At 46.5% G+C, this 12,831-nt stretch overlaps 1 protein-coding gene across 2 annotated transcripts in view; it reads right to left on the reverse strand.

The window, feature by feature from the left end:
• Positions 1–5,664: 5,664 nt before the first annotated feature.
• Positions 5,665–12,831, reverse strand: part of ARRDC1 (arrestin domain containing 1) — a 54,037-nt gene continuing 46,870 nt past the window's right edge. Inside the window, exons 4-8 of one of the 2 annotated variants that reach the window (XM_079962179.1) lie at positions 10,255–10,409; positions 9,787–9,966; positions 8,887–9,063; positions 8,027–8,438; positions 5,665–7,232 (exon numbers count right to left, since the gene is read on the reverse strand). In XM_079962179.1, coding sequence (XP_079818305.1) covers positions 7,168–7,232; positions 8,027–8,438; positions 8,887–9,063; positions 9,787–9,966; positions 10,255–10,409 — 989 coding nt within the window. In that variant the 3' untranslated portion in view covers positions 5,665–7,167. Of the gene's footprint in view, positions 7,233–8,026; positions 8,439–8,886; positions 9,064–9,786; positions 9,970–10,254; positions 10,410–12,831 lie in introns of both variants that reach the window. The other variant, XM_079962178.1, reaches the window with a different exon arrangement.

The raw sequence follows: 12,831 nt of genomic DNA on the forward strand, positions 1-12,831 counted from the left end.
AAAGTACCAGAAGGGGCAGCTCAGTACTAAGTTAAATATTTGCTGGGATATCAAATCCCATGGGGTTGTTGACAGTGACCCAAATATCTATTACGTGCTGGCAGGGAGAGAAAGAAGGGAGTTTACCACTTGAAGCTGGAAGAGTGATTTCCAGGGACAACTGAGGTTATTTGTTATTTTGTATATAACTGAGCTATGGCTGTTACTATGGCTTCACACACATTTAAAGGACACCCCCAATCCTCACAAGAAACAATCCTAGAAACTACCGGCAGTTTGCTAAGGCTGCTGGGAATTGTAGCGCTGTGAACTACAATTCCCAGCCTTCTTGGGGAAGGGAGTGTGCTTTAAATGTATGGTATGCAGCCACCACTGCCCCTTTTTAACAGAATACATTTTCTTGTATTTCTCCTGCATTTAAGATTTCATTGGTTTATTTGTAGTCTTATTTTTGGTCCAACAGCCAAAATAAACGGATGGTGATGGTGACAATAAAGGGGGTGGGAGGGGAATATTGAGCAGCATAAAATCAGGCATGAAATGTCATTTGTCAGGACTGTGTTAGCCAAAGTGGAGTTTGATTTTAGGTGGTATGCACAAGGAAGAATAAAGAAGAGATAATAAATAAATAAATTAGATAGATTGATAGATGTTTGCATCAGCCACTGGAACTTTCCAATTTGAGTTTAAAATACTAATATGTAAAACCTATTGAGCAGGTAAAATTACCAAACTAAATCAAAATACGTTAAAAAAAACTTATGTTAAATGTTAATTTTTTTTATGCAAAATAGGGACGTAGCAACATTGCTAAGCAGGTAAAATTGCCAAACTCGATTATGATGTTAAAATTATACAACCCATAGAAGCCACAGAGGCGGCTATAGATCACCCATTGCCCATCATAGCTCTGCATCGCAGGCATGGTGGCCTCTGTGGCTGACTGCCTTGGGTTTATCCAACAGGGGATGCCTAAGAGGTTGTTCGGGGAACAAACACTGCACACCCCAGAGGTGGGGGAGGAGGGTGTTGAGAGCCCGCCTTAGATCTCTTGGCAAAACCATGAGTCCCCCATAAAAGGCACCAGGCTGCAGACCTTGGCTCTTAGCTGAAGTAGGCCGTCCAGCCCAACCCTTTGCAGGCAAGCAGGAGGAAAAAAACCAATACGCTGCTGCCATCCAATGGCGGCTTTGCAGAACGGCCCATCCCAAAGCTGCTGCCAAAATAAGAGTCTTTCCCGACTGCAAAATCCATTGGTAAGAGATATATGCCTCCACCAGGCTGCCCAGCTCCCACCCACCAGTAGACTTGACTTAGGGTACAGTGGGCAATATACAAGGGTACCCTGGAATGACTGCATCATCTTGCGGGGGGGGTGGCTGTAGGATGGCCTGTTTATTGTATTCCTGATTTGTTTGCAGGGAGATAAGATGACACGGGCTGATAGCTCTTGGTTGAGCCAATTGCTAGTCCTGCTCAGGGTAGACCCACTGAAAATAATGGATGCACCTAACTTAGATCCTTTAGCTTCATAGGGGCTACTCTGAGTATAACTTAGTAGACTACAACCCTCTGAATTGTTTGCAGGGAGGTTAGAGGACCTTTGCATCATTTCCCCACCTGTTTCCTCATCAGAAAAAGTCTGATCTTCAGAGGAAGCAGGTGTGCTGTACAAGAGCTCCCAATTTAACTGTAATTGCACAACCTGAATTTGCTGGTACATGACTGAGCCCAAAGATATTGACACGCTTGGTTTCCAGGTCACGGGAACTGATTTCCTAGATGAGAATGAAGATCCATTCCAGCTTAGTGTTCTGCTTCCAGCAGTGCATAGCCACATATGATCCTAGAACACTGGTCTTCAGCTGCTCAATTCGGTTTTAATAGATTCAAGGATATGGCCAAAGTTCAGTGGTACTGTAGTACACTTGGTTTGCTTGCATAAGGTGTGGGGTTTGCAGCCCAAATCACAAGTGCATGTTTTGCTAGACAAGCACAGGACACAAACAAGCACAGAGTTCTTCAACTTCCTAAAGAGGATGCTCTGTGTATGGTCACTTTCTTTGCCTCCTCTAGGTGGGAGTTCTGTAACAAAGGAGGCAATCTTTTATATTTTCTTCTGCACCTGATGGGTCTCTCCACCATGCCTCCAAGCTCATGCTTTCAGCCACGTTAGCTAAAACTACCAACTTCTTTTTTTTTGTACTTTTAAATATGTTAATTTAACTTAAAGGAGATACATGATGTAGAGTTTTACACATGTTGTGGAGAGATAGGGTGATGGTGTTTTCTTTCTGTAAGAACTCAAGAACCCAAGGCCATCTGATGAAGCTGAATGATGGGGGATTCAGGACAGACAGAAGGAATTTGTCACACTGTTCATTTAAAGTATGGAAGTCCCAGGATGTGGGAACCACCAGCTTAAGTGGCTTAGGCACTGGTGTCCAAACTTTTTGGAAAGAGGGCCAGGTTTGATGAAGTGAAGCACCAAAGGGCCACCCAAAGTTGTTGACTTTTTTTAGGATTGTTGAAGGTTGTTGAAGGTGTTTTTTTTTAAGGATTTTACCCCAAAGTTGCTGAGCTTTTTGGGGGGGATTAGGCCCCCCCAAACAGACTTTAGACATCCCTGGTGCCATGGGCTTTCCAGGGGCATCTGGTTTACCACTGCAGTGGAAAGAGGATGCTCTCTTAGATTAGTTTTTGGTGTGATTTTGGTGCTATGCTAATTGATCTTATCCAATTGTGAACTCCCCCCCCCAAAAAAAAAACCCAAACCCCAAAGACACTAAGGAGGGCTTTCATCTTTAATCATTGTGGATAAAATCATTGCACATATACTAGGGTCAGGATGAATCTGCCACCTTCAAGGGCTGAAGTTAGGCTTGGAGATGGGCAGAACCTAGCTGGGGGGTTGCTGCTAGTAGCACCACAGCTGACAAAATGTTTTAAAAGGCATTCATAAAAGGCACATATGGAGGCACACACACGGTAGTGATTTAGCACTGAGAGATATCAGAAAACACAGTGCATTGACAAGTGGAAGACTTAGAAGGTGCATTAAAAAAAAAAAAAGGCTACCTGGGCATCATTAGGAGCCTAGATAATAGAGTGCACATGGGAATGTGCACAGGTAGAAGCCAGCGGTGTGACAGTTTCCAGAAGCAGGGGTGATACAATATGCTTTTGTGCAGGGTTTGTATCTAAGTCTGAGGAGGGCAAAGTGAGCTTTGAGTGGACCCCCTCCAGGGCTTGCCTGAATACTAAACAGCACTGCATGGCCAAGCTACATGGCCATTTCAATTTCCCAGAATGCTCCAGGTAAAGGTAAAGGGACCCTGACTGTTAGGGTCCAGTCGCGGACGACTGTTGTTGCGGTGCTCATCTCGCTTTACTGGCCGAGGGAGCCGGTGTACAGCTTCCGGGTCATGTGGTTAGCTTGACTAAGCTGCTTCTGACAAACCAGAGCAGCGCGCAGAAACGCCATTTACTTTCCCGCTGGAGCGGTACCTATTTATCTACTTGCACTTTGACGTGCTTTCGAACTGCTAGGTTAGCAGGAGCAGGGACCGAGCAATGGGAACTCACCCCATTGTGGGGATTCGAACCGCCGACCTTCTGATCGGCAAGTCCTAGGCTCTGTGGTTTAGACTGCAGCATCACCCGCGTCCAGAGCAGAGGCCAAATGTGGCATCCCAGCCATGCCTTCACCACCCTCGCTTCACACCTTCCTAGAGGGTATTTACTTGGCTGGAATGTATCCTTAAACTCTGAGAACACCTCTTGGTTGTCTGTTTGAGGTACAGAGAGGGCTGTGTCTCTCTGTGTATGTGGAAATTAGCCTATGGTTTACAAAGGTAATGTACACCCATTGCTGTGGCCCTGCCCAAGACTGGTGTGTGGCCCCCTTTATGATAAACTTCTCCTCACCCTCCTCCAGATCAGGGACATTGTGAAATATATGGCCACTACACCCAGCTACCCAACACTGCTCAAATCACCAAGCTGGACTATTCATATTTATTAATGGGAATGCCAGGGAAAGTGTTAGCAGCGACCCCAGCTCAGAGATGCCAGATATGTGCATAATATGGCCTCGCTTTTACAGAATCCACTTGATTAAAACCAGGAGAGAAAATGGCTGACACAAGACTTCGCAGCGCTTCCCACTACAGAAAGCAGAAGCCAAGACCATCCAGCTATCCAGCTGCTGCCTGGTTCTCTCTGAACATCAGCCAGCCCTGCCTCTTATACGGTACTTCCTATGAATATTTGAAGGATGCCCTCCATGCCCCTTCAGGGCAAGACAGACAGACAGCTGTGACTGGTAGGCATCTGGTTTGGAGACGAAGAACTGGCTTTTGGAAATGTCACAACACTGGCAGAGGAGACGAAGGCAGGGAAGAGATACCAGAAGATCCCTCACAAGCAAATCAAGTCCTCCGGCACGAGCTTTATATCTGACGTGGATAAGACATGCACATCTTGGCTTTATGCCTCAGCTGAAATTGTACAGTTTGTGAAACTGGGTGGTACAGGATTGCCATTCAGCACTGTAGCAAATGAGTTTGGTTTTATCTGTTGATTTCAATCATCTTTTGTTTTTGTTTGTCTTGAAAACAATGCTCCTTTTCAAGCAATAATTTTTATGCTCCAAACTGTTTCAAGGTTTTCCTACATTCAAGGAGTGTATATGCCTTTTCATTAAATGAAATACATAAAATGAATTACTTCATTGCAAATTAAAGACAGGTGAGGGCTTGCAATGAAACAGCAGTATTTCAAGGGCTCCCTCTCCATAATTCCAGCTGCTCCATTCCATTATCTATCCTGAATGATTTCCCATCATATCCCCATTACAGACACTCAATTGTCCATTGAACATACCCAGATCTCACTGTGAGCACCTAGATTCTCTGTCTCTCTCTCTCCTCTCCACCCTACACTGGCTGCCAACTTTTGGTACTTCTCATACCTCCTGTTGATACACCCCCTCTTGGGGGGGTGTTGCTGATTTGACTACATTAGCACCAGCATTCTTCTGTTTCAGAAACAGTAAAAGGTAATGGTAAAGGGACCCCTGACCATTAGGTCCAGTCGTGGCTGACTCTGGGGTTGCGGTGCTCATCTCGCTTTATGGGCCGATGGAGCCGCCGTACAGCTTCTGGGTCATGTGGCCAGCATGACTAAGCCGCTTCTGGCGAACCAGAGCAGCGCATGGAAACGCCGTTTACCTTCCCGCCAGAGCGGTACCTATTTATCTACTAGCACTTTAACATGCTTTCGAACTGCTAGGTTGGCAGGAGCAGGAACCGAGCAACGGGAGCTCACCCTGTCGCGGGGATTCAAACTGCCGACCTTCTGATCGGCAAGTCCTAGGCTCTGTGGTTTAACCCACAGCGCCACCCGCGTCCCTTCAGAAACAGAGGGATTTGCAAAATGCGCCAGGACAGGCAGAATGACTCCTGCTTCACATTTATGGTTAAATCCAGAGATGGGGAACCTGTGGCCCTCCATTGCTGGAAAACTCTTGTCACACACATGCAGGATGAGGCCGGCAGTTGTTCAGAACAGCACTTAGAGGGCTAACTCCTGATTCAATCAGAGATGCTGAGAGGGGTGCAGTGGGGGGGGGGTTGCGAGCGAAGCAAAGAAGACATTTTTACATTCAAGGTCTCAGAATAATTTATTAAATACATTAAAATCTGTGTTTTCAAAGTTTCACCATTTAAACAAGGCTGATTGGAAAAAGACACAAATAAAAAGGGTCGTTGAAGAGGATCAATTGTCCTATAAAAACCACGTGGTGCTGGGAATGTGAACGTTTGCATGTCCATGTTGCTGGATCAGCCACCCAGCAAACTTGAAGGAGCTCATGAAGAGAGGCTGGCCGAGAGAAAGGAAAAAGGCTTCACTACTCCAGAGGTGGTGCTTAGCAGATCAGACTTGCACACACAGAAAAACATAACGCCCAATGTGGTAAATAGCCATGGGAAAAATAAACCCCCACAAACCCACAGACACACACAGTGTGTCAGAAGACCTGCTTTAAAAGTACTTTGACATTGGCTGTTCTGTAACATTGAGATTGCAGAGGCCAGGAGCCTCTCTGGGCAACAGCTAGTCCACTTTTAAAACTGCTATGCTAGTAAGCAGCCAGAACTCTCTATTTGAAGGAGGAGGCAAGAAACTCCAGAAGGAATATGGCCAACCAGCCTCACACCTCCACTGGCCATGAGCTGCAAAGCTGCAGAGCCACTCACTGTGGAGCACAGCACGAGACCTGTTCCCACCCACTGTTGTCCAATGGATCAAGTGCATCACCACCCAAAGCTCCTAACTATTTGGAATGATGCTTAACAAACTGTATGTTTTTCTTCTCTTTTCCAAAAAGCTCTCCTCCTTCCCCTCCTCCATCTGGACTCACTTCCTGGGAGAAGCAAAGTCAAGAGGTAGAGTTAGGCTAGAATTGTGATTGTCAGTTGTCTCCAGTCTGTGGATTACAGGGGTGGCAGAGAGAGGGGAAATGGTAGCTACTACAAGCACTCAAGAGCCAAAAAAGGAACTACTACAAGCACCCAGAGTAAAAATCAGATGTGCTATGCCACATTTTTTTAAAAAAATGGCAGGGAAATGCCAGTTGCCCTACATCAGAAGGAATGTTGATAGCAGCTCTTCCTGCACTGCCTGTACTGTTCTCTAGAGGGCAAGCTAGTGCAAAAGGGCGCACTGGGCTTAAATCACGGGATGCCCAGCAGAGAAGCAATTTGTCTACACCCACACACCTTTTCTGGTTAGCACACAACAGATATGGGGTGGCACTCAAAATATATACATATGTACATTCATTCATTCATTTGTTCATTCATTCATTCATTCTCTCTCTCTCTCTCTCTCTCACACACACACACACACACACACTGATCTGCACACACCTCAATCTTTCCATACACGATGACTCCCACATTTCAGATAAGGCATCACGGGTGTTCGGATTATAAAGCAGCAAGTAAGATGATGAACTGTACAGCACAAGGAAAGAGACTGTTGTGCAAGGCAGCCATGGCCCAGGGAACTATTGCTGGGGGAGAGAGCGCCCCCTCCAGGCAATGTTTTGTACTGTCCTTTCTCCCAGCTTGGCACGCCAGACATCAGGTTGTGAGCTCGTGGCTAGTTGCCATTGCTCAGGCTGGAGGTTGCGCTGCTGCAACTTTGTTCATATGAAGGGGGTGCCTCTGGAAGGAAGCAAAAGAGAGAGAGAAGTTGAAAGCCATCTAGTTCAGAGTTTTCAAACTGTGGCCACACAGTCAGTCCCTAGTCATTCCCTAGTCATTCTTCGGAACTTAACTTCACAGGAGGCTGTGATGGCCACCAACTTGCAAGGCTTCAAAAGAGGATTAGACCAATTAACAGAGGAGTAAATTTAATGGTGTCTACTAGCCATGATGGCTATCCTCCATGGCAGCAATGATTCTGAGTACCAGTTGCTGCAACTTGCACAAGGGGAGAGGGCTCTGGAGCTCAGGTCCTGCAGGCATCTGGTTGGCGACTGCGAGAATGGGATGCTGGACTAGATGGGCCACTGGCCTTCTGATGTTCTTATGGTCCACAGATCAGTAGACCATGAGCTCTAACCGTCTGCAGCCTGAGGAACATAACAAGCTGCCAGTGGTCCATTCAGTTCAGTGCCGTTGAGGCTGCCTAGTTGCAAATTCCCCAGGAAAGAGACTCTCCCATTCTTTCTGGGAGATGCTGGGAACTGAACATGGGATCTTCTGCATGCAAAGCAGGTGCTCTGTCACAGAGCTGTGGGCCTTCCTTTTTAGTCTTGGAGGAGGAGGAGACAAAGATAGAATATACTGGCTTTGTCTGTCATCTGCTCTGGTGCCACTGGCTGCTGACCTCCCTGCCCTTCTGCCCCACCAGTCCCCATAGGCATCACACACTGCTGTCCATATGGGAAACAGCACAACCCCTGGGGTCTCTGCCCCAGCCAGGGAATCCTATCTGAGGCTAGGCAGCTGCTTACCGTAGGGGTAACCCCAGGTGCTATACTCTGGAGGCAGGATGAGGGAGCTGGCTGTGGGAACCGGAACCACCGTCCCCTCGGCATAGTAAGGGACCGTCGCTCCTGTCGAGAGGCAGAGTGTGGGGTGGTTGGGCGAGCTGCCCTGCTCAGAGTCTAGCCTTGCTTCCGGGAAGCTCAAGCCTGGTGCATAGCTGAAAGGCTGCTGCTGGGAGTGGCTCTTGGTGGGGATGGAAATGTTGTCCATGGGGTGGTAGCCACCGGCAGCCTCCTCGTCCACCGGTGGTGCACTCGGGATCACGGGCGACGGGACGTGAGGGACCGAGCGGGTCGGGTTGAGGGGGATCCTGTTCACAGCGATGTTGCCAATGTAGATCGGGAGAGCAACAGAAACCTCAGGAGATTTCAGGGAAACCTAGGGGCAGGGAGACAACAATATGACAGCAAGCATGAGGACATTGCAGGGGTTTGGACTGGATGGCCCTTACAGCCCTTCCAACTCTATGACTCTATAAGGAGCAGTCCTGTGGGGTCAGACCAAGGACCCATACATCAGGGGTGTGGAAGTGTCAGTCCCAGTGGCTGAATATGGCTCTCCAGACCTCTCTGTCTAGCCCTCAGGTCTACATTTCATCCCTCCCTAGGGATGTTGGTGCCTGGAAGGTGTTTTTTTATTATTTACAAAATATATGTGCTGCTTGATACACCTGTTTCCCTGTTAACTCACCCACTTTTGCTTCTGGCCCTCAAGAGGCTGCCCAGGAGGAAATGTGGCCCTCGGGCTGAAAAAGGCCCCCTGCTGCCTCTGCTATATTGGTACCCACAACCTGTGCTCCTAATCCTCAGCAGAACCTGGACCTTACCTGGATGTAGTAGTCAATATGGATGAGGCTGCAGCCTTGCAGGATGGACTGAGGCAGCGCTGGGACGAGAATCTGCTCTCTCCATTCTGCATGCTTCCAGGCCTTCACAGGAGAACCCTCCACTTCCGCTATGGTCCTCAGGTCATAGATCCACCGCTTGGATTTGTAGGCAACTTTCTGGGTTTGGGAGAAGAGAAGGGGAAAATAAGGTACGTATAGTTAAAGCTATGGTTTTCACAATAGTGATGTATGGAAGTGAGAGCTGGACCATAAAGGCGGCTGATCGCCGGAGAATGGATGCTTTTGAATTATGGTGCCGGAGGAGACTCTTGAGAGTCCCTTGGACTGCAAGAAGATCAAACCTCTCCATTCTGAAGGAAATCAGCCCTGAGTGCTCACTGGAAGGACAGATTGTGAAGCTGAGGCTAAAATACTTTGGCCCCCTCATGAGAAGAGAAGACTCCCTGGAAAAGACCCTGATGTTGGGAAAGATGGAGGGCACAAGGAGAAGGGGATGAGAGAGGATGAGATGGTTGGATAGTGCTCTCGAAGCTACCAGCATGAGTCTGACCAAACTGCGGGAGGCAGTGGAAGACAGGAGTGCCTGGCGTGCTCTGGTCCATGGGGTCACGAAGAGTCGGACATGACTAAACAACTAAACAACAACCAGACCTACTCCAAGTACATCTAATTTAAAAAAAATGGGCCTATTATTCTGAGAAGAACTGAGTTGAATACAACCCTATAGTTTTGCCTTGGATTCATCAACAGCTAATCCTAATTCTTCATAAAGACAGCTTCCTATGTTTGCATCTGCAGCAAGGGAACGAAAAATGAACAAGTGCCCCTCAAGCAAAGCTGAGCACCTAAAATACACTATCAAAAGCCTAGCCCGGTTACCTGGATGAGGCTGGCTACAATGGTGCTGGAGTCCCGGCCTGATTTGTTCTCAATGTCTGTCCGCAACTGGATGACCTGCCCTACAACGTAGCCCTTGAGGTCTGTGGTGGCTGTCAGGACCACGTTGCCAGTTTTCACGAGCTTGTAGCTGAACTTCTTTGTGATCGACGTTGTGTTTGGCTGCTGCAGAAAAGGAACACTAGGATGAGAAGGGAAAACACAGCCTGCCTGCCACTGAGTTAGGCCCCACCTGCACTATTCATTTAAAGCACTATGAGGCCACTTTGAACCATCATTGGCTTCTCCTCTAAGAATCCTGTGAACTATAGTTTAAGGTTGCTGAAGATGACGAGGAGATTCCTATTCCCTTCACGGAATTCCCAAAGTGGTTTAATGAACTATCCCTTGGGATTGAAAAGCAAGGTGTGGGGGTGCCTACCACCTTCTTTCCTTCCCACCAACTCTTACCTCAATCTCAGGGATATCATTCAGGTTCAGCGGGCAGAGGACATAGAATATCTTGCTGCATTTGTGATCCTTGGAAAACCGTGGTGTCTCTATCACAGCTTTGACCTGGTGCAAGACCTTCCCAAAGGGACCCTCAAAGGATGTAGGAGCTGAAGCTGTTTTCCAAAGAGAAAAGAGACAAGACATGGCATATAATGTACTTCCCCCCAGCTTTTAAACACCCACACAAACACACTTTCTTATGACTTGCACTAGAAAAGAACAACAAAAATATTTTGCCAAAATCTCATTCTACTCTAGGAAATGGTTTTGACATGCATATGTTTTGCAAACATTAGAAGTAAAACCAAAACCGTACATCTTCTTGATTTCTGATGGTTTTGGGGAGGAGGGTGATGTGGGGCATTTTACAACCATAAGCACGGCTAAACCAAGACATTTTGGCACCTGAGGCAGACCCCAAAATGGCACCTCCCTCCCCACCAGGGAAGAAATGGTGAGGGAAGATCTACATCAGGAATAAGGTGGGGGTGGGAGGAAAGGTTGACATCAGGATCTGTTGCCCTGGTGGATCTTGCCACCTGAGGCAGTCACCTCACTTCGCCTCACGGCTGAGCCGGCCCTGACTATAAGGCAGACCTGCACAACTTGGCAGTAGGTAGGGGCCAAAATTAAAATAGGCTAAACTTCTTCGGACCAATTTCCAAGTAAAGGTATAATTAATGATTAAACTGTTTTGCAAATAAACCATATTTTTAAAAAGGGAAATTTCAATTAAGATAAATTAACTTGGTGGGCTGCTGCGCAGCAAGGGTGGGGTAAGAAGCCCTCATGTTGCTGCCGCTCACCGCATAGCAGGTGTCAGCTGCGTTGGTCCCTGTCCAATGCCAGTAACGACCAAAAACACAGCGGAAATATATGACTCTCACTCCTCTCGGACTAGAGATAGATTGGCAATGGTTGGTTGCCGTGGGTTACGTGACAAACAGGAGAGAATGTTCAGTGGCAACCCATCCACCAAATTACATGATGAGCACAATCAGCGCTTTTATTCTGGGGGTACGCAGGGGTATGCAGTACCAACACCTTTTTTCCCTAGAAGAAAAACATTGGGCACAATAGCAGAAGGCAGTTCAAGTGGCACATGGAAAAGCACTCATTACATCTTTACTTTCGTTTACATTTTTTGCAGGCCATCCTTGGGGGATCTGCAAGTGGGCCGTATGTTGTGCAGGTCATAAGGACTAGAAAATTGTTGCTTTCTTTTTTTTAAAAAAAGGAAAAGCAGGCGGATATTGCAAGCTGCCTTACGAATGCCAATTGTTTTTATTTGTTTAAAATATTCATGAATCACCTGCAATCAAAGCTCTCTAAGCAATGTACATTACAGAATAACATATGGAGCATGCGTAGAACAAAAATGGTACAGTATTTTTTTTTTAAAAGGGACAAGATAAAATCGATGTTCCAGAAACAGCATGATGAAATCCATACAATCCATAATTAGTATAGATATCAAATTTCAGAATGTAAATATTCTTAGGAATGTTCAGTTCTGTGCTTTGCATCAAAGTCTGTTTTCAATTTGGTGTTTGCATGGACTATGAACAGCCCCAGACAGACACGTTCTTCAACTACCCCTCTTTCTAAGCATTTTTAAATTCTCTTTAGAAGATTTAGAAGTTCCTAGTTATTTTAGTTAACTGTTTATTCTTTATATCCCCAGCTTCCTTTAAACAAACAAACCCTCAAGACAAACTGGAAACACCCCCATGGACACCAGCTTAACAACTCTGCAGGTAGGCTAGGCAGGAAAGGTGTGACCAGCCCAAAATCCACCCAGTGAGCTTCCTGACAGAGAAGATGTTCTTATGCACATCCACAAAGTCAAAGCTCAGCCATTCAATTAAAACAAACAAACAAACAAACTATGATGAATAAGCAGGGGTTTTGGGGGGAGGGGAATAACGTTCTTGTTTAATGTTTCACGGTTTTATATAGAAACAACCAATTTTAAAAATTAAGCGAGAGAATGGAGTGCATGATTTGAACCTGAAGACCCTGATAGGTGCAAAAAAATTTTTTTTGGGGGGGCACTGCAGATCAGCTTCTGTTCCACATATTCAGCTGTAGGGCTCATTCACACTTGCCCCGTGCTTTCTAGGCAACAGACCCGCACTTTCCTGGTCTGCGCTAGAGTACTTTCCCCAACCCCACCACTTTCCCCAAGAAAATCTGATCTTTAACGCCAAACTGGAACAAATGACAATTTGGGCTTTTCTGCAAGTTGCCAAGGGCCTTAAACAGTGGGTTTCCATGAGGAAAGCGGCTGAGGAGGAAAAAATTAAAATAGAAATGCTACGACACAGACTGGAAAAGCACAGAACTGTGCCTAAAAAGCACAGTGAACCATTAGTGTGTATGAGCCCATAGTGACTAGTGACCATGTGAACTCAGATGAAGGGTCGTATATATATATATATTTAATAAATAAACCAATAAATAAGACAGGGAGCCCAACAGGAGGTGCTGCCAAAGGGGAGGAAGAGCCAACCCATTCTAGTTCTGTCCCCATCC

This window comes from Podarcis cretensis, assembly GCF_951804945.1.
Source record: "Podarcis cretensis genome assembly, chromosome: Z".
Classification (NCBI taxonomy): Eukaryota; Metazoa; Chordata; class Lepidosauria; order Squamata; family Lacertidae; genus Podarcis; species Podarcis cretensis.